This window comes from Leucopleurus acutus (genome assembly GCF_964270905.1).
Source record: "Leucopleurus acutus genome assembly, chromosome: 7".
Classification (NCBI taxonomy): Eukaryota; Metazoa; Chordata; class Mammalia; order Artiodactyla; family Delphinidae; genus Leucopleurus; species Leucopleurus acutus.
Window position 1 is genome coordinate 51,233,887 of NC_139150.1, and position 25,182 is coordinate 51,259,068.

The following is a 25,182-nucleotide window of genomic DNA, read 5'->3' on the forward strand; positions in this document are numbered from 1 at the left end:
TTATCTGACCTGTCACAGCCTCTTTAAGAAACATTAATTCAGTGAATAGAATCAAAACTAGAACCAAAGAAAATTTAGTTATTCCTATACTTTTAAATTCTCAAGTTTTTATACTTAGTTGGTGATTGGATGGACTCCATAGAGGCTATTTTGATGTTGAGTATTTTCCTCTAGGTAGTCATGATATTATACTCCTTAGAGCAGGAATAATAACCCTGAGATACAGTTAAGAGGCAGAAATGTTACAGGCTAAAGGATTTTTAAAGGAATCACATGTTTAAATATCAGCAAATATGTAACATATACTTTTTTAAAATGTATATACTCGTATCAGTTACCTATTGTTGTGTAACCAAAACTTTGCAGCATGAAACAACAGTTGTTACCTCACAGATTATGTGGGTTATCCAGGTGTGGGCTGAGTGCCTCTGACTCAGGGCTCTCCAAAGGCCACATTCAAGATGTCAGCCAAGGCTGGGATCACCCCAAGGGTCAACGAGGGGAGAATTCACTTCCAAGCTCACTCCTGAAGTTGTTGACAGTGTTCAGTTCCTCTTTCGCTGTTAAACTAAGGGCCTTAGGTCCTCTCTAGCTGTTGGCAAGAGATCCCCTCGAATTCCTTGCTATATTGGTTTCTCTGTAGGGCAGCTCACAACATGGCAACTGGGGTCTTCAGAATAAGTGAGAAAGAGAGAAAGAGAGAGAGAGAGAGAGAGAGAGAGAGAGAAAGCAAGATAGCAGCCAGGGTCTTTTTGTAACCTAATCTTGCTGTATCCTATTGGGTAGAAATGAGTCACTAGGTCCAGCCCACACTTGAGGGGAGGGAATTACAGAGGGTGAGAACACCAGGAGGCAGCCATCATTGGGAGCTTTAGAAGCTGCTACCATAGTTCTTAACCAAGCTACCAAAAGTTGGGGCACTCCAGCTGTGTGAATTGGAAGGAGTGTGGGGAGGTGGGAAGGTGAGTGAGGGAGGGTGGATTACTTCCGCTGTTGCAGAGGACCAGGCTCCTTGTGGACAGTGTTCCCATCAGCCTGGTATATTTTTAGGACAATACACCTCTCCCTAATAGAAAATTAACAGCTTCTTGACAGGTCCTCTAAGGTGAGAAGAGTCCGTCCCTGCCCCTGCCCCCAGCCCAGCCCTCCTCACGAACCCACACTCCAAAGAAACAAGACTACCATGCGGGGGAACAGTTTTTTCACCTAGGTTAAAGGAGATTTCCCAAGTTTTCTTAGATTCATAGTAGTAGGAAAAAACCCTAAGCTGTACATATTAAGGAATGGGGTCTTTTATCCCATTGCCCAGCATGTAGCACCTTACCCACCCACTCCCCCCTTATACCCTATCATAGACTCACCTCATCTGTTCATCTGTATACATATATAAAACCTATATAAATCCTCTGAGTGAAATGCAGAATGTACTTGTGGAAGGGTGAGTTTTATAGGATGTCTGAAATGTATATTGCTAGAGTAGTTCCAATCTCTGCTCCTGTAAAATAAAATACATGCTTATTAAATATTTTCTAGTCATCCATAAAAACCCACTGAAAATAGGCTAATAAAGCAACTGAGAGCTTGACCTATTTAACAAATATCTGAGCCCTCCCTGAGTCAGAATCACAAAGAATATCCAAATAACTTAGACCTTAAAACCACATCATGGGTTCCATGATGGTAGCTGGGAGTTGAAAGAGCTGCAGTTATGCAGTGAATATTTTGACTGTGTTGTCAGTGTCAAGTTTAAGAAAGTTATAGAAAAAAAATTGTGGAATAAAAAGTCTGGATTTGGGTACTTTTCCAACTTTTCCCCTTACTTTGTCACTCTCCCTGACACCCTAGGCAACTGGGGAATCTTCCTCAAAGCAGTGCCTCATGGTTAACAATTACCAGGTCATCCTTTTTATTTCCTTTCACCACTCACACCTGACAGCCCCTAAATCTAACCTCTTTGTAAGAAGGAAAAAACTGGGTAAACTAATTCATACTAAGGTGGGAGTGAATGATATATAAACCACTTAATACATTCAATCTGCTAAGTAGAGTTTCAAAAGAATATATGGTAACATGAATATCTTAACTGGTAAAATTTCAGCCAGTTCAACAAAGTATCTTTAAAAAAAAAACATTTCAAGCAAGGTTAGAGATTTATTTTTTTCTTGAAGCAGTCAGTTTTCCCCAGCATGTTTCAAGTGCTTATGTATTTGTGATTCTTTTCTTTGGGAATCTGATCTAGATAAAGCCTAAGATCATAAACATCCCAACTTTCCCTTTGGGTCTTTTGCTATTGAAAACTAGCTGGACTTTTCCTAAACAAGTAAGTGGGTTTTAAGGAGAGCTAGAGTGCTTTCACTTGTTTCTAAAAGGTAACATCTTCTTTGCCCCAGCTTGAGGTCCTGCATTATTTCATAGGAATGCTGGCCTTTCAAGCTCTCACTTAAGAGGAGCTTTTTATCTATCTCATAAAAAGAAGGGATAGGGATTGATGTAACAGAAAAGGTACTCTGCAAATATAGGAGCTGTGAGCATTTAGTTAGTTCATGTTCAAAGACAGATTCTTAGTACTTATAATAGCTGTCCTATGTAAAGACACCGTATTTGATGTTCAAATTGTAGTTCATCAGTTGAGAAAGCGTAGAAACCATTTTCCCTGCAAAAGTCTTGAAAATGGTGTAATAACAAGTATTAGAGTTTGCTGTTTTTGTTTTTCTCTCTCTCATTTGATTTCTGTTTTTGAGTGCATTATTTTAACATAACAAGACTATGGAGAGAGCATATTGGGTCACTGTAGTGTTTCTAAACAACATGGTAACATTTTGTCTCTGGCTTCTTAACGGTGTTTGCTTTTTGTGGGGGCAGAGGGTAGAGGTCCGCAATGTTCAGGATACAGTACCAGCATTTATACAAAGCATTGTAGCCTAGCCCACAGAGCACAGAGGTTACTAAGGGTCAAGCTGCTGCTTGTGACAGCATCCCCGGTGCCTCCTTCCATTCTTGTGCCTCTTCGCAGGGCAGGCAGCCTTGTGCTGATCCTGACTGGTGTCCTAGAACAAGTCTCACATTCCGTTTTTCTTGCTCTGATTTCTGAAGATGGAATGTTCTCTTCACCCTACATGTTAGGTGTTTTCTTCCCATTTCCGTTTTTCACTGATTCCTTTGTGAGTTTGTGATTTGATCTAACCTTAAGTATTAGAAATAGGAATAAACACAAATAATGGCATGAGACCATGGAACGACAAGACAGGAGGTAGCAAATATTTTATTTTTATGCATTTATTTATAAACATTCCCATTCTAAGAAAAGAATGTGAGGCAGCTTATGGAGATTGTGTAACAAGGAATAAAATTTCTGGGCGAAAGGAAAATAAGGAGAAGGAAATCGGTATAAATCTGGGTAAGGTTAAGGTCCTCTACACTTTCTTACAAAGTCAGCTGCAAATTTGACTTTGAGCTTCCTAGCAACCAAAAACAAAAACAAAACAAAACAAAAAAACCCCTGAACTACAGGATTCATACATCTGTCAAATTAAAAAACAGACCAGTTCCCTTGGATCAGTGCTTGTCAAACTTGAACGTGCATTTGAATCACCTGGGGTATTGTTAAAATGCATGTTCTGATTCAGCAGGTCTGCAGTGCATCCAAACTGGCTCCCAGGTGATGCTGCTCCTCTCTGGATGTCCTCTGAGTAGCAAAGTCAGCTCATCCAAAAGCATTTACAAAACATGATCCCACTTAAATATGTAGCTAGGGGGCTTCCCTGGTGGCGCAGTGGTTGAGAATCCGCCTGCCGATGCAGGGGACGCGGGTTCGTGACCCGGTCCGGGAGGATCCCACATGCCACGGAGCGGCTGGGCCCGTGAGTCATGGCTGCTGAGCCTGCGCATCCGGAGCCTGTGCTCCGCAGCGGGAGAGGGCACAACAGTGAGAGGCCCGCGTACCGCAAAAAAAATAAAAAATAAAAAAAATAAAATATATAGCCACTTTAGGCTTGCAGCTTTCCTATTTCCAGAATATACCAAATATTAAACTCTGAGATTTCTAACTTCATTTGCATTTGATGTATTTAAAACACCAAAACTTCTGACACTGAGGGACAGTACTCACCCTCATCTTCTCAGTTATTTTAAACTTTGTTATTTTAAACTTAAAAAAAAAAACAACTTATAGTTTGCTTGGTGAAATCCTTTAGCCCTTGAACAATTTAATAAAAGACCACATCATGATAAAGTTCTGGTGAGTCTGATTGTTGACCAGAGAAACTGTTTACTGTTCTTAGAAGCAGCAGAGGTTATGGGCAGTGGGTCTAGTATGAGTTTCAGGGCACCCACATTTGAATTGCCCTGTGCCATTTGCCAGCTGTGTTACCTTGTGCAAGTTATGCAACCTCTCTGTGCCTCAGTTTTATCATCTGCCTAATGAGGCTAAATAGTAGTACCTGTCATTGGTACATTAGCTGTTATTAGAATGGTGCCTGCACATGGTAAAAAATAAATATTATTAGCTACTTTTACTATTACATTTAAAATAAATTTTCCTGGAAGTGAAATGTGACTGAAAAATAAAACCACCTCCTCAGCTTCTTACCATGCCTAGGTACCTCAAAATAGTATCTCTAGGTTTGCAATTTTCTTTGGAATGCTTGAGTAAAACACATCAGATAACTATAAGATATTACTGTTATTTGAATTTCATTCTGCTCAAATTGAAGTCTGTTGCTAAAAGGAAGTAAGAGACACCAACCTTTTCCTGTAGTTTTTGAATGAGGGCATCCCGTTCTTACAATTGGTTTTGCTACATTTCTGCTTCAGCAAAGAGTTCATCAGTTCTTTGGCTCTGTCTTTGTAAAAACGGCTGGAGAGGGAAGGTTTTAAAACACAAGGAAAGAAAAAGAAATTACTTTGAAATTGCCAAAATAGTTAGGTTGAGAGTGTTTGTTTAGAAACCTGGAGAGCTTTTTATATAGAAAGCTGTTTCAATTGTTTTGTATCAGGAGAGGTGGGTACTAATTTACTACCCTATCTACTTCAATCCAGTGCCTCTTGCTAGTGGCCTGCTATTAAACCAACATTTGCGTCTCTAGCTATAAGAAAACTAATAAAACAGAAAAACCAGTTTCTCTGGTATTTTATTCTTCCCCTCTCCCATATCAATAGCCAAGTTCCTTTTAAAACCTCCTTAAATCGACTTCCCTGGTGGCGCAGTGGTTAAGAATCCGCCTGCCAGTGCAGGGGACACGGGTTCGAGCCCTGGTCTGGGAAGATCCCACATGCCGCGGAGCAACTAAGCTCGTGTGCCACAACTACGGAGCCTGTGCTCTAGAACCTATGCTCTAGAGCCCGCGAGCCACAGCTACTGAGCCCATGCACCACAACTACTGAAGCCCATGCGCCTAAAGCCCGTGCTCTGCAACAAGAGAAGCCACCCAGTGAGAAGCAGAAGCCCGCGAACCGCAACGAAGAGTAGCCCCCGCTCGCCGCAACTAGAGAAAGCCCGCGTGCAGCAACAAAGACCCAAGGCAGCCAAATAAATAAAGAAATAAATTTTTAAAAAATTAAAAAAAAAAACCCTCCCTAAACCCGAAGTACCAGACCACATGTTAACTAAAGCATATTAAGATGCACCCACTTCCTTATTAATTACATATACCCTATGTATAATTTTATAGCAATCTGCAAAGTAGGGGGGAAATTTTTTCACCTGTAGGTTAAACTCAATAGAGTTACTGTTGACTAATTGACCAAATGTTGCATTTGGTAAGCATTTAATTTAAAATTCGTTAATTTTGATCTTGAGGTTTTACTTTTCATATTTTGGAGCTAATCATTTTTGAGGGTCTCAGGCATTTTTTTTTGGAATCCTGAGACGTTCATAGATCTTGGGCTCTGTGCCTGTCATCCTGAGAGAAAGAAAGAGCTCTGCCTGTAACCCAGGCCCGGCTCAGGGTGGGAAATCATCAAATGCTTGTGAACTTGTAAGGAAATGGATTTCAGTGATTAGATGAAACTGAAGGAGCGCCCCCGCAAAAAGAGCATTTTGCCTTTCTGAGAGGCCATGGGAGAGAGAAAAAGATGGTAGAGGCTGTATCAGAAAGACAGAAAGAGAGAAACTGAGGGATACTGAAAGAGACGCAGACACACACACACACACACACACACACACACACACGGATTAAAGACAGGGGGTGGGTGAGAGAGAGAGAGAGAGAGAGAGAGGAGAGAGAGAACGCCACCAAGAGATATACGAGAGACGTAGATAAATTGAAAGGTGGAGAGAGAAACCCACAGAAATTGATCCATTCTGTAAGTAATATGTTTTAAGATCTCACAGTCCTGCAGACTGTTTAAAGTTGCATTATAAAGTCCACTCAGCTGTTTTACAATTTTGATAGGAAGAGAATCTTCATTTGTGTCATATATTGCAGTTTACTAAGCACTTTTGGAGTATCATTGCATTTGAGACTTAACTCCAACCTTTCTATTACAGGTGAGGAAATTGACTTGTCCACCTTCTATTTGTAGAACATTTTGCAGTTTTTTAAAGGACATTCTCACCCGATTTCTTACCTGGTGAGGGTCACTAATCATACGTCTCCATACAAGCCCATCTTCCCTGGTATAAAAGAAGCTTAGGTTACAGGCGTTACTGATACTCAGAAGACAGTGAAGATAACCCAGGCCACAAGACCTGCAATTCTTTTTTTTCTCCTTTTTTTCTTTTTCTTTTTTTTAAACATGTATTTGGTATTATTACTTTGTTACAGGTTCTATAGTGAAGTAACAGAAAGAAAACCAAAATTGACCCCAATTCTTCTCAAAATCACATTACCTTTTTCATTTCCCCAGATCATCTTTTAGCCCTTATCCTTTATGCATATTCAACTTCTGAATATTTACGGCCCTTCCGTACAGAATGTTTTATATTCTAAATTTTCACTCCACATTATGCAATGAGTATAAGCCATTTAACTCACTTCAGTCTCACTTTCAAAGAGATACATAAGTAGCACAAGGATTGTCTGACCTGAACAGCTACAGTTGATCCCTTGGCTGTCTTTGGGATTTCCAAGGTCCTGTAATATTCTCAGAGTACAGAAGGCCAGGCTTCTGGCTTTATGGCCTGACTGAGTGGTTCTCTATGTACTCCTTGGCAGGTGTGGTAGTGAGTGACACAAATACGTTTTTATTCAAAACATGGTTTAGGTTGGCATTATCAGCCACAGAAGATACGTGAGTATTTGCATCCCAAAGGATTAATCTGTACCACTACTCTTTTTAACCAGGCTTTTGCACAGGAGAAATAAGCCCACCTTGATGCATCTTACCTTATGGCTTATTTCCCAATCTGTTAAAATCATGGTTAACTCAAATTATCAATAACGATCTACTCACCATGACGGCACCCATTACCCGAGTCAAAGAGAGCCCACCTGCCTTGAATAACACAGCTTCCCGCAGCTTCTGCTCTAGCAATTTCAGCTTCTCGTTGAAGTTCTCCCTGGGCTTCATCCCTGCAACCAGCCGATGGAGGCCTTCTGTCCTCTTGTCGGGCTGGGGCTGCTCAGCTCGCCTCTCAAGGCCTCCTTTCATCCTCTCCTGCTGACTGAGTTGTGTTACAAGCTCAGCTAAAGAGGTGTTCAGAGCAACCAGTTGTTTAATCAGGTGGCCAGGATGCTTTTTGCTCTAGCTTACTTGCTCCTTGAGCTCCATTCCGAGCTGGAGAAGCCTCTGGGAGAGAACACTGAACCCGTGACAGGGCAGCTTTTTTTTTTTTTTTTTTGGTCAGCAATATTTTTATTAATACGTATACTCACACTTTTTTAAAATTGAAGTATAGTTGATTTACAATATCGAGTTAGTTTCAGGTGTACAGCAATTCAGTTACACCTACACACACATATGTATATATATATATAAAATATATATACCTATAAGGGAAAATAATCTGAAATGTATATATACATAATATATATTATATATATAGTAGTGTTTATATGTTAATCCCAGCCTCCTAATTTATCCCTCCCCCCACCCCCTATCCTCTTTGGTAACCATAAGTTTGTTTTCTAGGTCTGTGAGTCTCTTTCTGTTTTGGAAATAAGTTCATTTGTATCTTTTTTTTTTTAGATTCCACATATAAGCGGTATCATGATATTTATCTTTGTCTGGCTTACTTCACTTAGTATGATAATCTCTAGGTCCATCCATGTTGCTTCAAATCACATTAATTCATTCTTTTTTATGGCTGAGTAGTATTCCATTCCATACATACATATATATAAATAAATATATATATATAATATATATACCCCACATTTTTATCCATTCATCTGTCGATGGACATTTAGGTTGCTTCCATGTCTTGGCTATTGTAAATAGTGCTGCATTGAACATTGGGGTGCATGTATCTTTTTTTTTTTTTTTTTTGCGGTACGGGGGCCTCTCACTGTTGTGGTCTCTCCCGTTGCGGAGCACAGGCTCCAGACGCACAGGCTCAGCGGCCATGGCTCACGGGCCCAGCCACTCCGGCATGTGGGATCCTCCTGGACCAGGGCACAAACCCACATCCCCTGCATCGGCAGGCGGACTCTCAACCACTGCGCCACCAGGGAAGACCGCATGTATCTTTTTGAAGTATGGTTTTCTCCAGATACTTGCCCAGGAGTGGGATTGCAGGATCATATGATAGCTCTCTTTTTAGATTTTTAAAGAACTTCCATGGTGTTCTCTACAGTGGCTATACCAATTTACATTCCTACCAAGAGTATAGGAGGGTTCCTTTTTCTCCACACCCCTTCCAGCATTTGTTATTTGTAAATTTTTGATGATGGCCATTCTGACCGGGGTGAGGTGATACCTCATTGTAGTTTTGATTTGCATTTCCCTAATAATTAGCGACTTGGAGCATCTTTTCATGGGCCTGTTGGCCATCTGTATGTCTTCTTTGGAGAAGTGTCTGTTTAGATCTTCTGCCCATTTTTTGATTGGGTTGTTTGTTTTTTTTGATGTTGAGTTGTATGAGCTGTTTGTATATTTTGGAGATAATTCCTTTGTCAGTTGTATTGTTTGCAAAGATTTTCTTCCATTCTGTAGGTTGTCTTTCTGTTTTGTAGGGCAGCTTTTCTCTTTGTTTCCTTGCAGTGGATAAAGAATAGGCTAAACTGAGGAGAAGCCAAACTGATGTTTTTGGCATTGTGGCTTTGAAAGATTTCAAGGTCCCTTGAGTTAACCTGTTTTCAGCAAAAGAAGTAGAGGATAGTCCCAAGACAGTAAAGAGCAGAGAGAGCTTGGTCAACAATTGGATCTAATAATGACCAAATTCTGCAAGTTAACCTCTAACTTCCTGGAGCTGCTCAATCCCAGCAGTTCAAAAATAAGTTGAGGGGCTGTTGCTGAATCAGTGGAAAGAATTTAAAATTTCTAAAATAATTTTTAATCAAGAGAAGCCATCTGAAGTGGCGTTGGAAAGAAAATTGTTGATGAATACCAAATGTCCTGTTCAATGTTGTGATGCATATGACTGAAGAGAAGCATTTTTGCCTGTATTTGGGGAAAGATGAGATTATACTAAATGAACTGCACTTACACTGGACCTGTAGTTACTGGAGAAACTTTCAAAGTAACTTTGCTTTAACAAGGGATTCCTATTTCAGTTACGGGTGAGCTTCTCAAAAATCATTAGATAATATAATTCTTAGGATTTTCCTCTAGCTAATATGACACTTAATTTACCATCTGTAAAACGTATGAGGCTGTTTCTCAGTTTGTTGATCATTACTCTTATCTGGTTGAGCCTCTGTGTATCACTGATCCTGCAGGTAGATCTTCCCTTCCAAGAGAAAACACTATTATTTTCTTATATTCATTTCTTAAAAATCATGCAGATTTAACAAAACATGTCACCTGGCATTCTTGCCAGTAAGAACTATGATGATCCTTGGGAAATGCATCTTCTTAAAAAAATTCTTAAGCAAAGTCATTTAATGTCTCTGGGAGCCGGCTTGTGGCCTGCAAAAAGGGATGTTGGACTAAATTCTTTGATGTTTCCTTCCTGCTCTGTACTGTGTGGAAAGTGCATTCAGTACGGGCAGAACACTGTATGCCCGTGGTGATGATGTTTGAATATAGGGGGTCAGCAAACCCTTTGGAAGCCGTGTGCAAAATTGTTGACCGGTGTTGGGGGGTGTGTGGGATAAGTCGGTGGTGCCCATGTGTTGGGATGGAGGAGAGGAGTGTGGTGACAGCTGACTTGCTTATCCATTCTGGCAGGGCTGCTACCATTGTGATCTACACAGACCCTTTCATCTGGCTCCTTCAAAGCATTTTTACAAACTGTAGCTCATTATTTCTTCAAGCACAGCATAAAGAAAGGTTGACTGGTGTCTTTTCAATTAACTCAAAGATGAAGAAACTGAACTATATAGAACTAAAAGGGATTCTCCCAGAAGTATACTGCATTGCAGAGGGGCAAGATAGAGAAAGTGTTCATCCCAGCTTCGTAACTGACAAAAAAGGAAAAAATCTTAGTGCTTATTTTTGGAGACTGCGTACATTATGGTACCCTCATAATATGGAAGATCATGCAGCCATTATACTCCCCTCTCTGCATGCAGCCTCTCTCATGCAGAGAGGGGAGTATACCCCACACAGATCCCCGCATCCCAACCGTGAACTGCCTTCTGCCATTGTTACTACGTCCGTGGCCTCTCCTGACAGCATCAGAGGTTCAACTCTGTCTGCCTGCCTTGAGACTGGGGTCCCTCAGTGTGACAGAGAAAGATTTGGAAAGCGGCACTGAGACATCCATGTTGTAGAGTCAGAACAGCACTGAACTGGACGCTGTGCCCAACTGGTGGCTAATTCACGGAGTGAACTATCACTTCACCTCTCAGGGCCTCAGTTTCTCATCTGCATGACCATCAGATGCAGGTCCCCTAGGCCATTCACTGGGACTTGTCCAGGGTTGTGGTTATTAGTGTTGTCACTCTTGATATTGTTGTAGCAAGGAAGATCCATGGGGTAAATTCACGGATTTATGCAAATACTGGTCCAGAAAGACCATTTGCGTACACGCACGCACATACACACATGCACACACACAGGATGGAGGATCATTCTGGTTATGACAATGCAGAGGTTAGAGTTGGTCAGCCTAGTCTTTCTCTTTTGGTTTTTCAGTTCCTGACTGCCCCAGACTTCATAAATCAGACTTTAAAATTTTCCTTCTCCTCCCTCGTACTTGAGTATTGACTTTTTACCCTTTTCCAATGGAACAAACCTTACATATGAGTATGGACCCAGTAGGTGGCACTGACTACATCTATTAAAGACAGGAAATTTGCCAGGTATAGTTGTATAGATCCATAATGCAAAATTCACATGTATAGCTCAGTGGTTCTCAGATGGGGGTGACTTTGCCCCACCTGGGGACATCTGGCAATATCTGGAGGCATTTTTAGTTGTCACAACTGAGTAGGGGGGAGATACTACTAACATCTAGTGGGTGGAGGCCAGGGATGCTGCTGAACAGCCTGCAGTGCACAGGACGGCCCCTCAACAAAGAACTGTCCAGTCCAAAATGTCAATAGTGCTGAGGCTGAAACCCTGGTATCAATTAATATGCAAATCCTTGTAAAGTATTATGAGAGCCTATATTCACAGAGGGAAAATCTGGTCACCTGGCCCTCCTTCTTGGTCACTGCTCTCCTGGTGTCTAGGTCACACAAAGGCTGTTTTGTCCTCTTGAAGCCTTTGGGGAGAATGTGTTACCTAGGACTTAGAATAGTGGACCAAGGGTGAGGAAGACAAGACATTTTCCCAGAGAACATGACACAGTTGAGTCAGCCTTTGGTGTACTGTTGACACTCAACTGTTAATAAGATCCAGAGAATTAAGGCAAGCTTGCCTCTGAGAGATGTCATGAATAACATAGTCTGAAAAGGCCATTCTTATTCTTTTATTTAATGGCAGTCTTATCTGAGGGGATATAACTTAGATAAGGTTAAGAGCATGGCTCTGGAACCAGAGTGCCTGACTTTAATTCTTGATTGCCATCCACTGACTGTATGTCATTTTTTCCCTCATTTGTGATGTGGGGATGATGCCATCAAAATAGTATCTACCTATAGAATAATTATGAGAATTAAACTAATAAATATGAAGTATTTGAAACATTGCCCAACTTAGGATAAGTACCTTATAAATATTAGTATCACTATTGTTTCTTTAAGTCAGGAATATGATTCAAAGTATATACATTCATTCTTTTATTCAACAAGTATGTTTTTTTTAGCACCTACTATGTCCCAGGCACTGTTCTAGCTGCTGAAGATACATCAGTGAATCAAAAACATCAGATAAAAATCCCTGCCTTCATGGAGCTTACCTTTGAGTGGATTATAGTAGTAATAATGCAAACAGAAAGAAAAAATATACAAAATTATAGTCAGCCTGGTACTTGTCCTATAGTTTTTGAATGGATGGATATATTATTCATAGTTTTGTATTGTGTTACGTAGCTAATTGGGCTTGGAAGTTTGAACTGTCATCTTATGTAAGAAAAGAAAGTTAGGGACTTCCCTGGTGGTCCAGTGGTAAAGAATCTGCCTTCCAATGCAGGGGACGCAGGTTCGATCCCCAGTCGGGGAACTAAGATCCCACATTGACGTGGGACACAGCCCGCGTGACACAACTACTGAGCCCATGCGCCTCAACTAGACATAGAAAATCTACACGCCACAACTAGAGAGAACCCCGTGCGCCGCGACAAAGAGCTGGCACGTCACAACAGAAGATCCCGCATGCCACAACTAAGACCCAAGGCAGCTGTAAAAAGAAAGTTAAACCAATACAGAAAGTCATGCCAATAAAAAATGGAAACTACTGGGACTTCCGTGGTGGTCCACTGGTTAAGACTCTGCGCTCCCACTGCAGGGGGCGCAGGTTCAATCCCTGGTCAGGGAACTAAGATCCTGCATGCCGCACAGCGTGGCCAAACTAAGATTAAAAAAAAAAAAAAATTGAACTACTACATAACATTAGAAAGGAGAAAGAGGAGAACTGAAATTAGGCCGCTGTCTATGGCCATGAGTTTTGTTTAAAATGAACTGAACATTTTGCCTTCTTATCTTTGTATCAGACATATAGTTACCGCTAGGCAGATTTGCACATTCCAAGACATTACGAGACTTTCTCAGCTGCAGCAGGCACCTCTGTCTGTGTAGCAAAACAGAGAACAATGTTGGTTATTATCAGATCACTGCAGCTGAAGAGGAAGAATCAACAGTAACTCACTCTCCAAAAGTAATTCGCTTCTGAAAGGAAAAACTCCTTCAGAACTGTCATCTCATGAGTGCAGGCTTTAGCATTCCCTGAAGAACTTGGTTAAAAGAAACTCTAGACCTTACTGATTGGTTCCTCATCTTTTGTTTTCCAGAAACCTTCTCTATGTCTACCCACAGAGGCTGAACTTTGCTAACAAACTAGCATCTGCCCGGAACATCACAATCAAGATCCAGTTTATGTGTGGAGAGGATGCCAGCAATGCTATGCCGGTAATGAGGGAGATAAACATTTGCCTCGAACCAGGGTGGGCTGAACTTCCCTTGCTGGTTCACACAGACAAAATCAAGGGCTGATCAGCGTCGAGTGTGTGTGTTGATTCAGGCCAGTACCACTGACCGTGTGCACGGGCCTTTGTGGCTGGTCCAGTATTGCTCCCAGGATGCTGATGGGGAAGCAGGGTCAGCCTAAATCGAAAGTCTCTTTCCCAACTTATGCCACAGTGAGCTGGGAAATTTAGAAATGCAGATCATTTTAGAAGACTGAAAAATATCATGAATTCTTTCCATGCCACCCTAACAGCATAAGAAGTAGAAAGACAGGCCCAAGGTGTCAGTCATGCTTGCTGTACTTTCAGATGTGCACTGCGGTACACATCTGCCTAAGCCCCAGTCCACATCTAAAGATAAATATAATAGAAAGTACTGCTTAGTCATAATAAACATACACCATCTCAACGCCTTCTAGGAATGGATCTTCATCCTGAGGTAAAATGTAAATCAAATAATAAATACATAATGCAGTGTTCCCTAAGGAACCCAAGATGCCAGAATTTGTATGTTTTTAACTGTCTGCCAACAAACGAGATGGTGGTTAGCTACTACTATTTTATTTAAGGTGTAGAATTCAGTTAATATACCTTTCTACTGAAGTCACTTTTTTCCGGTGCTTCCATTCTTCAAATATCCACTTTTTTTAAAAAAACATCTTTTTAATGTCCCACCTACCTTCCCAATGCAAGGCATCCTTTTGCAATGGTTGTGGGAAAGAAATCCTAGAGGAAGACTCCCCTGGTTCTCCCCACTCTCACCCCTGGCAGATCCATCAGGGCTGCCAGGTACAGCTGTGGTAGCCAAGGTCCCCAGCCAGGGATGAGTGGGGGCCAGACTCCAGCCTGTTCACCACTCACCAAGCCCTGGGACCTGGCATGGGCATTAGTGCATCTAGTAGGAAGGGCTGTTTTTTAATTTACCCAGAGGTGAGTCCATGTGTGAAGTCATGTGCCTTTAGGGCTGACCCAGGCCCAAAGAGGTGTCTTCTTCTAAACACCATAAACGTGTGGCCAGTGATGGTCCTGATGACCCAAGTGACCCGGCAAAAGAGCCTCGACCAGGGATCTCTCACAGAGGGCACAACTCTGTAATGTTGCCCTGTAGTATAGACCTCTGGGGAAGAGGCAGATCTAGAGAGCACTGGTTTTCTAGTCTCACAAGCCTATGGCCCTTGGTCACTGATGTAGCCACTGCGGTCTCCGTTTACCCTTCATGGCCAGTTCTTCTGCATCAGTTGGGCCGCTTATTAATTTACAAAATGCAGCTCTATGAGACCAGAACCTCCTACTGGGCTGATGGTCATTGATTTGATTTAACCAAATATCACAGTTAATTTGGCCCTTTCTGTACCGGTGAACAGGTCATCTTTGGAAGATCCAATGGGCCTGAATTTCTGCAGGAAGTTTACACGGCTGTGACATACCACAACAAGTAAGTATATTTCAGAGTTCTAAACATATGCCAAGATTGTTTTATTATCTCCTGGCTTTTCTGAATCCCCTAGGTAATTCCTTCTACCAGTATTTATAATTCAGGGACTAAGGGACAGAGGAAATCCATGCCAGTTCCCTGATTCTATGTTGGAGAACCACAAATTTTGCCATTAACTGTGATTGGGAGAAGAACATATCTTCAAGAACCTAATATTGTTTTGAGTTTTCTGGAGCCTTCTACTCTAGTGTGATATAGAGAGGTCTTATGGTGTTCCATAAAGAAATAAATTTCTTGCCTTGCTTTGAGGTACTGGAGGGGCCAGAAACAAAATCCAGGCCTCCTTGGTCTGTCTCCTTGTCTTCTATCCGTACCTGCACCACTGCCTACTTTAAGAAGATTTAAGTTGACCAAACGAGAAATGAAACACTCATTTTTATGTGGGTAAATTGAGTCAGAGAATAATGTCTAAACTGTTATTCACATTTCCAGGTAGGACATCTGTGGGTTTGATTCCGGCCTGATAACCTTGGCCCATTTAAGTATTGAATACTTCTCTGAACCCACCCTCTTGGACTGGAATGAGGATTAAATGAATAATGTATGTGAAGCCCTTAGTAAACCGCCTGGGACATCATAATTCAGTAAAATCAGATTCCCTTTCCTTCCTGCATCCTTCATTTGTTTCCCCCAAATCCTTTGATGAGTGCTGGCTGTGCACCAGTCCCTGTTCTTGGGGTAGAGATAGAAAAGGAGGTCACAGCAGGACTCCAAACCTCATCCTCTGTCCAAATTAAGTTGTTGGATTTTTCCATTGTGTGCAGGGATTTTTTTTTTTCTGGCAAAGCTTTTTGTTTGTGAGCAACCTTATATAAGTGAAGTGTATCCAGTGACATAAGCTTGGTCTCAGGACTTTAAGCTTAGGAGGAGACTGATGTAAAATGAAAAGTAAAACACCAAGCAGGCGAATTCTGAGGGGCAAAGGGTCCGTGGTGTTACAATTTACAGTCAGAGAAGCCATCATTCTTGCTAAAAGTTATTTGTGTCTAATGTGCTTTTGAAACAGGTCTCCTGACTTCTATGAAGAAGTGAAAATTAAGCTCCCTGCTAAGCTCACAGTAAATCACCACCTCCTGTTCACCTTCTACCATATCAGCTGTCAGCAGAAGCAAGGAAACTCCGTAGAAAGTCTCCTGGGATATTCAGTGAGTTGTTTTCAACTTGCAGATTCACTCTGCAGTTGTTGGGGCCTCCAAGGTTCCTGCAGAGATAAACAGCTAAATTCTATTCACTTGCTTTTTTCCTGTCAGAAGTAGCAAAATGTGCCAAACCAGATTGCAGCAAAGAGCAGAGATGACTTGACTTAGGAAATGACTATTTCAGGAATGAAAGGTAGTGGGTGAGAGATAGTGAAAGAATACTCTCATTACAATGTCCATTATTTCCAAATTTTATATATATGCTTCACATATAAAAATAGCTCTTTTTTCCCCAAGGGGAAAAGGTTATTTCTTTAAAATATATAAAAGGTAAAATAAGCATTGATGTTTTCCAGATATACACACACATTGGCTATAAAGAAAAATGCTACTGCTTTGGCTCCGAAAGCAGTGAATCATTGATATTACCATCTCAGGAGCTCTCAGGGAATTTAAAATCTAAGAACTTGACAGAAATTACTGCCCAAAAGAGCTCTGGTCAATATCTAATCATCATTTAGTTGCGTTTGATTACTGTGAGCTAGATAAATTGCCAGAATTATATGCTGTAATAAATCCCATTTTATTCTTTACATCATCTATTTCAGTGGCTGCCAATTCTCTTAAACGAACGTCTTCAAACTGGCTCCTACTGTCTCCCAGTTGCCTTGGAGAAGCTGCCACCCAACTACTCTATGCATTCTGCAGAGGTAACCAGCAAGCTGGCCATCACCTGGTTCCTGTCCAGCCATGGTCTTGGACCACCTTTCCAGAGCCACTTCCCATTCCTTTATACATGACTAAGGATGCTCAGCGTGTTTTGGGGAGCAGTCATCTGTCAGCACAGGGTGTTTTCTGAGAGCACGTTGTTCTGATAGGATGGGAGAAATAACTGGTTTTAAGACCTCATTAATTTAGATTGTCACCAATTCAGAATGTTGGGTAAATACAACCCATACCCAGGCAGCATTACCTTGTATTATCTATAACAAAGGGGTTTACAGAATGGGGTATTTTAAAAAGGAAGGCAGGGCTTCCCTGGTGGCGCAGTGGTTGAGAGTCTGCCTGCCGATGCAGGGGACACAGGTTCATGCCCCGGTCCGGGAAGATCCCACGTGCCGCGGAGCGGCTGGGCCCGTGAGCCATGGCCGCTGAGCCTGCGCATCCCGAGCCTGTGCTCCGCAACGGGAGAGGCCACGACAGTGAGACGCCCGCGTACTGCAAAAAAAAAAAAAAAAAAAAAAGGCAAATAGAGCTCACCTGTGATAACAACTGCTCTCAGCTCCCATCCTTACAAAAGGTTCCCATGCCAGATTCCACTGGTTTCTCCTCTGGGTCAATTGTCACAGTCCCCAGGTGGATATTGGGGCTTTTATTCCTCTAAAGAGGCCAATGTCAATATTCTCTCTCTCCTCCCGTTCCCTGTCCCGCCTTTTTGCCCATACAGTCTGCTGCAATCCACTAGTTTAAAGGGAGCCCGGTGAACCCTCCGTTCTGATTGCACCAGCACCAGCTCTCATGCTTCTCAGTCTGGTTGGTGTAGGTTTACATCAATAAGATTTATTTTGAAGCAAATACCAGACATCATATCATTTCATTTATAAATAGTTCAGTATTTTATCTTAAAGGATAGGGCTCCTTTTTTAACCATCACGATACCATTGTCATACCTTAAAAATTAATAATAGTTCCTTAATACCGTCATATATCCAGTGATCAAATTTCCAATTATCTCATTAATGTCATTTTTTTTTTTTTACAGTTGTTTGTTGCCTATGAGGATCCAAATAAGCTCTATACGTTGCTATTGCTTGACATGTCTTTTAAGGCTCTTAATCTATAGGTGCCCCTTCATCTCTTTTGTTTTCCTTGCATATTTCAAGTTGAATTTCCCAGGAATTTGAGTTTTGTTCCAAATTTTATAGTCAACTTTCTTTCCTATTCTGACTACCCACCCCCACTCCCCAGGCTATTCCATTTTCTATTTCCTTTTTTTTTTTTCCCCTGGAGAGAGAAGCTTCCTTTGCCCTGGGCCACAGGCATATGCCTGAATTTAGATCAAAACTATTCTCCTCAAAACCACCTAAGTGGTTTTGTGAGTATGTTCACAGATACTCCCTGTTACTTTTTATGATTTGGACACACAGCCCCTTGCTGGAGCCCTCAAAACCACCTTTTCAGCATCAGGCTGCACATTCTAATTTCCTAGAACACCCAGTAAACACACCTGGCTTTGGAGACAAACACATCTTGATCCAAAATCCAGATTCTGCCATGCCCTAGCTGTGTGAACATGGCTGAATTGCTTACCCTCTCTGAGTCTCAAAGAGGAAACCTAGCCCAGACCTGCCTGCAAGGTAGCTGTGAACATTGAATGAGATAATACATATCAAGCAACAAACTCGATGCTTAAGTAAATATTAGTTCCTTTTTCCTGCTCGCCCTAAGCTATCTTTATCAATATGCCCTCAGCTTCTCCTAATATGCTTTAGGGCTGCCCTGTCCAATATCGTTGCCACTAGCCACATGAGGCTATTTAAAATGTGGCTAGTCCAAACTGAGATGTGCTGTAAGTATAAAACACAAACTGGGTTTCAAAGACTTAGTAGCAGGAAAAAAATATATAAAATATCTTATTCATAGTTTTCTATTTTGATTACATGTTGAAACGATAATCTTTAGGCTATATTGGGTTCAATGAAGCATAGTATTAAAATTATGCTCACATTAAAAAAATTTTAATGTGGCTACTAGAAAATTTTAAATGACATAGATGGCTCACATTATATCTTTAGTGGTCAGTGTTGCTTTAGATTACTGCAAACTCCAGTGACCCCACAGGTCAGACTCATTAATAATGAGTACAAGGTCCTGGTGGAATTTGTTCACACTGGAGACTGTCTTCCCACCCAAGGTCATAGCTGCTCCTTTGCTCTGCACGTTGGTGCCATGCTGGGATGCAAGACCAACGTCTTCATATCTTCAGATTCTCAAAAGACGATAGAAAAGCAGGCTTTCATGTGAAATTTTCTGACATTCAAATGTTTGGCAACTAATTCGACAGTTTCTAACACTGGGCCAAACAGCACCTGTCTGTGGGCTGGATCCAGCTTTGGGCCCCAGTTTGTAACTCTGTCTGAGATAGTTCCAAAGGTCCCCACCCCGTGCACACATCCTACCCTTGCAAGTACAGTATGTTTCCTTCCATTAAAATGCAAGAGACACAAAACCCACGCTCACATGGCCAAGTCTGCCAAGGCCCTCCTTACTCAACACTGTAGGATGACAATTCCCTTGAGATTTTAAGGCAAGAAGTGGTCTCTGAGGACTACAGGGCTATTGATATATAAATATTATAAAAGTCATTTTGAGTAATTAAAGCAGGAGCCTAGAAGGACTGCTACTTGGAAACATTTTGTTAAAAGGGAACAAAACTGTAGTCTCTCAAAAGCATTAAAATTTCATGTCTTCTAAAGATATTCTACACTTTGTCCTGACATTCCTGATTAATGGAGAAATCATTAGGATATGACTTTATTTTATTCCTAGAATCAAGGATTACCAGTGCTGGATGGAAGCTTAAATTAGATAGATAACTCGATTCAAACCCCTTCTTTCAGCATGAGAAAATGAAGGCCCAGAAAGTTTCACTGACCTCTCAAAGTGAAAATAATTAATTTGGTGTAAAACTGAACTTGAACCCAGGGCTCCTAACTCTAAGGCCAGTTATATTAGTTTTCCAGGGAGATTTATATTTGTATAACCCTGACATCTACTGTCAAGTTGCTTTACTCTGCTTGTTAGTACTGAGAAAAGGGAATTGAATTGCTAATTTGTTTTCTTTTAACACAGAAAGTCCCTTTGCAGAATCCTCCCATTAAATGGGCTGAAGGACATAAGGGAGTATTCAATATTGAAGTGCAAGCTGTTTCTTCTGTTCACACCCAGGTAAGGAGTATCCAGGTCAAGTTTAAATCAGAACAGCAGGCTAATAATGAAGATGGGGTGCAGCAGAGAAACTTCTAAGGACAGTTCAATAAAAGATCAGTGAAGATCTTTGTGCCTGGATAAAACAACACCAAAAAACCCTTTTAGTTCTGTGTGGGAAATTGCAAGCCTGTTAGGTTTTATTTGTTGTTTTCATAGAAAGACCTTATAAAAATGTTGAAGCAGCTTGGCACCTGCACTGTTGGTTGAGAAGTTTCGTGGGGAGACGTCATTTAAACATTTTCCTGCTGTTGCTGTCTCATTTCCCTCTGTAATTCTGCCATTTCTCTTCCAGATTTTTTGTTGTTGTTGTTCTACTTTCTCTCCTTTTCCTGCCACTGTCTTGAGTTTTGCATCTGCTTAGACCCCTGTCTCGGCAATGTGTTTGCCTGGTATCCCTGCCTCTGCTTACAGAACGTGTCAGAGTCCAAATTAATTTTTCTTCAGCTAATAATTATTGAGAGGTTCTATTTTGTGCACAACACTCTACAAAGAAAGTCATAACCTGGTCTGAAACACCCGTGTCTTAGAACTTCTGCTCTGAAACACTGGGTAAGAGGTTTTGCCTAGAAGGAGCTATCTGATTGTGTTTATGAATCCACTGGTGAGCGTTGAGGGAATGAGACCCATGAGGCCTGCCATCTGCTTTCCCAGGACAACCACCTGGAGAAGTTCTTCACCCTCTGCCATTCCCTGGAAAGCCAGGTGACCTTCCCCATCCGCGTGCTGGACCAGAAGATCAGTGAAGCGGCTCTGGAGCATGAGCTGAAGCTCAGCATCATTTGCCTCAACTCCTCCCGCCTGGAGCCCCTTGTGCTCTTCCTGCACCTGGTGCTGGACAAGCTCTTCCAGCTGTTCGTGCAGCCCATGGTCATCGCTGGCCAGACAGGTAGGAGGCCTGGGGGCCTGGGAGGAGGCAGGCAGTGCCTTGTTTTATGAAACACGATTTTCCAGAAGTTCCGGGAGCAGGGCCAATGTGATCTTTCTGTTGAGGATGTGAGTCCAAGGGAAACCAAGTCCACTGCTATTTTTTTTTTTTTTTTGGAGATTCCCTGGATGTTTAAAAAAAAACAACATTAATATAGGATGCTTAAAATTATCGGGGTTTTTTTACATTAATGTGTTGAATGACTGAAGCCAATCCTTTAAATTCCATTCCTAGTAATTGATGGTTTTCTTTTACCTCGAAGATATTTTTTGTTGACTTGACCAACAAGGGAATCCAATGTTTTAAAGAAATAAGACAACCCATATTAAATGGAAGGAAAGGAACTGTCTAAATTGAAATTCAATGTGATCCCTTTCTTATTGAGATAAAATGCATATACCATAAAATTCACTAAAGTGTACAATTCAGTGGTTTTTAGTATATTCATGAGGTAATGCAACTGTCACTACTTTCTAATTCCAGACCATTTTCATCAGCCTCAAATGAAACCCCACACTCCTGAACAGTCACCCCATTCTCCCCTCCCCTCAGCACGCAGCAAACGCCCACCTTAAATGCTTACTTTTAACAAATGAACACTAAATACAATGTGTAAGACTTCCTTTGGAAATAATGTCATGTAGGGCCTGGGTCCAGTGGTTCTTCCATCTCCTGCAGGGGTAGACTGGCTGCTGTAGGGCATCTTTGTTTGACACTATTTTCAGCTGGGCTTGTATTAGTCTGTGCTCTCCAGCCCAGCAGATATCTTTGGGTACCATCCATGCTGCCAGTACTGTGCTTAGAGTTGTAGGTTTTGCAATAATAATCAAGAGCATATTGAACCTCAGAGGACTTATGATAAAATATAGCAAAGATCAGCAGCCCAGGACACAAGTCCTCAAATGGACCCAGCTGAATACTGTTGGGGTGATGGCGAAGACATCCATCTGGGAGGATGAGGAAGGCCCCCAGAAAGAAGCCTGCAACTGAGATGGCTTTAAAGTGGGGTTAGAGGGAAAGAAGCCAAAATGGGGACAGAGACTGGCAAAGGCAGAGGGCCAGAGTGTCTGGATCAGAAAAAAAGCAGTTCAGAAAAAAGTGTCAAAAACCACTTTCCTGGGAGTGTCAGAAATGGAGGAGATAACACTGTTGGGCCGTGGAATATGAGTAAGTTGGTGAGGAGGGAGAAATAACTTGTAGCCTAGGACACATGGGGGAGCTTTCAGAGCTAGGGAAGAGAGTGACCTCTGAATCCCTCAGTTTGCAGTGTATCCTGGGATGCCTCTGCTGTGGCTCCACAGATAAGGCGTCCTACATTGTCGGCTACCTTTTCACACGTGTAGCCGTTGCCTCTCCAGCTAGAGGCCTGTGCAGTGGCCATCTGTGCCCTCCCTGGGTTTCCTTCTACGCCCTCCACATATGTGGTGCACTGCTTTGTAGGCCCCAGCTATGGAGTGTAGACTTGTTCACTAGACAGAACGTTCATTCACACATTTTGAGCCAATATGTGGGACTCCGGGGTGTTGGGACAGGCAGAAGAGGTGGAGGCACTTGGTCTCCAAGCATTTATTCAGAACTTATCTGTGTCAGGCACCATGGAAGGCATGGTGGGGAGAGAAGAAAGTATGAGAAATGCACTTTGCTTCCAGCCTATCAGAGAGACAGAATTTCCCACTGGAAACAGCCCAGGAACCTTGTGATTTGGTGTCACTTAAGCCCTGTACTGAGTGGTGTCAGAGGCTTCATTGAGGAGGTGGGATGGTGCTTAGCATCGAAAGGTTAGTATGATTTTGTGGGTGGGAACAAGGAGGGCTTTCTAGGTGAGGACAGCAGCACGAGCAAAACTGCAGACGTGAGAAGCAGACGCGCAATGGGGACAGTATAAAGATTGCCTTATTTTAAGGAAGTTGAATTTGAGCAGAAGAGGGTACCAGGTGGGATAAGTAGGGTGGAGCCAGACTGTGGAGGGTTTGGAACTCCTCAGCAAGAGAGTGTACACGGTGAAGCATTGTTTGTACAGGTCCAGGGACTGACATGATACACATACGTTTTTAGATTAATCTGTACACCAAGAATCCATATTGTTCAACAGCCCATCTCAAACCATAGTGTGCGTAAGAATGACCTGGGCATCTTGTTAAAATGCAGATTCTGACTCAGTCGGTCCTGGGCGGGGCCTGAGATTCTGCATTTCTAATAAGATCCTAGGTGATACTGATGATGTCAGGACAGACCCCACTGAGTAGCACCACTTTACAGCGTGGTTTAGAGAGGGGAGGAGGTCTGGACAGGCTCGCATCTTCGTCCTGAAAAACCACAGTGCTGGCAGAAGGAGGAAATGTGAAGTCCTTTGCAGTAAGCAGAGCTGGCATGCTGGAGCTTACTAAAACCACTCACCCTGCCCCAGGGGGTTCAGCCTGGTTCAGCCGGTCAGCGGTCAGGACTCCTTGTCACTGCCCCAAAGAATGTTCCACCTCAGGCTCATTAAGGACTCACTGCAGGGCCGCCCATTTTTCTCTTGGTTCCTCAGCCAACTTCTCCCAGTTTGCCTTCGAGTCTGTGGTGGTCACCGCCAACAGTCTGCACAACAGCAAGGGCCTGGGCAAGGACCAGCATGGGAGGAACTGCCTGCTGGCCTCCTATGTGCACTACGTCTTCCGCCTGCCCGAGCCGCAGAGGGACGTACCCAAGTCAGGTAACGTCCCCCTGTCCCACCCCCACCCTGCCACCAGAGTATGGGAGCCTGGCGGGCAGCGCACCCTCACCCCCGCCCCACAGAATTCACAATAAAATTAAAAGCCCGAAAGTTAAATTTTTATCTTTCAGAATAAACAAAACTTACATGAATGCTGAAATTAAAAGTTCATGTCTCGGGCTTCCCTGGTGGCGCAGTGGTTGAGAGTCCACCTGCCGATGCAGGGGACGCGGGTTCGTTCCCTGGTCTGGGAGGATCCCACATGCTGCGGAGCGGCTGGGCCCATGAGCCATGGCCGCTGAGCCTGCGCGTCCAGAGCCCGTGCTCCGCAACGGGAGAGGCCACAGCAGTGAGAGGCCCGCGTACCACAAAAAAAAAAAAAAAAAAGTTCATGTCTAGATTTTTCTCTCTTGCTTTCTATCTGCCTTCCTCCCTATTTTTATATTCTAAACACTTTTTTTTCCTGCCTATTTGATAATCCCTCACTGATCTTCACCCAGTCGGTACTTTTTTTTTTAACATCTTTATTGGAGTATAATTGCTTTACAATGGTGTATTAGTTTCTGCTTTATAACAAAGTGAATCAGTTATACATATACATATGTTCCCATATCTCTTCCCTCTTGCGTCTCCCTCCTTCCCACCCCTCTAGGTGGTCACAAAGCACCGAGCTGATCTCCCTGTGCTATGCGACTGCTTCCCACTAGCTATCTATTTTACGTTTGGTAGTGTATATATGTCCATGCCACTCTCTCACTTTGTCGCAGCTTACCCTTCCCCCTCCCCATATCCTCAAGTCCATGCTCTAGTAGGTCTGTGTCTTTATTCCCGTCTTACCCCTAGGTTCTTCATAACATTTTCTTTTCCTTAGATTCCATATGTATGTGTTAGCATACGGTATTTGTTTTTCTCCTTCTGACTTACTTCACTCTGTATGACAGACTCTAGGTCTGTCCACCTCACTACAAAATTTACAAGCAGCTCATGCAGCTCAATAACAAAAAAACAAACAACTGAATCCAAAAATGGGCAGAAGACCTAAATAGACATTTCTCCAAAGAAGATGTACAGACTGCCAACAAACACATGAAAGAATGCTCAACATCATTAATCATTAGAGAAATGCAAATCAAAACTACAATGAGATATCATCTCATACTGGTCAGAATGGCCATCATCAAAAAATCTACAAACAGTAAATGCTGGAGAGGGTGTGGAGAAAAGGGAACCCTCTTGCATTGTTGGTGGGAATGTAAATTGATACAGCCACTATGGAGAACAGTATGGAGGTTCCTTAAAAAACTACAAATAGAAAGAACTACCATATGA

The 25,182-nt window shown here is 42.3% G+C and overlaps 1 protein-coding gene across 4 annotated transcripts in view; it reads left to right on the forward strand.

Moving 5' to 3' along the window:
- Positions 1-25,182, forward strand: part of DOCK8 (dedicator of cytokinesis 8) — a 223,500-nt gene that overhangs the window by 120,685 nt on the left and 77,633 nt on the right. For all 4 annotated transcript variants that reach the window (XM_082841971.1, XM_082841972.1, XM_082841974.1 and 1 more), the window contains 7 exons: positions 13,436-13,553; positions 14,974-15,044; positions 16,111-16,249; positions 16,852-16,953; positions 20,096-20,191; positions 20,885-21,119; positions 23,689-23,853. In XM_082841971.1, coding sequence (XP_082698097.1) covers positions 13,436-13,553; positions 14,974-15,044; positions 16,111-16,249; positions 16,852-16,953; positions 20,096-20,191; positions 20,885-21,119; positions 23,689-23,853 — 926 coding nt within the window. The remainder of the gene's footprint in view (positions 1-13,435; positions 13,554-14,973; positions 15,045-16,110; positions 16,250-16,851; positions 16,954-20,095; positions 20,192-20,884; positions 21,120-23,688; positions 23,854-25,182) is intronic.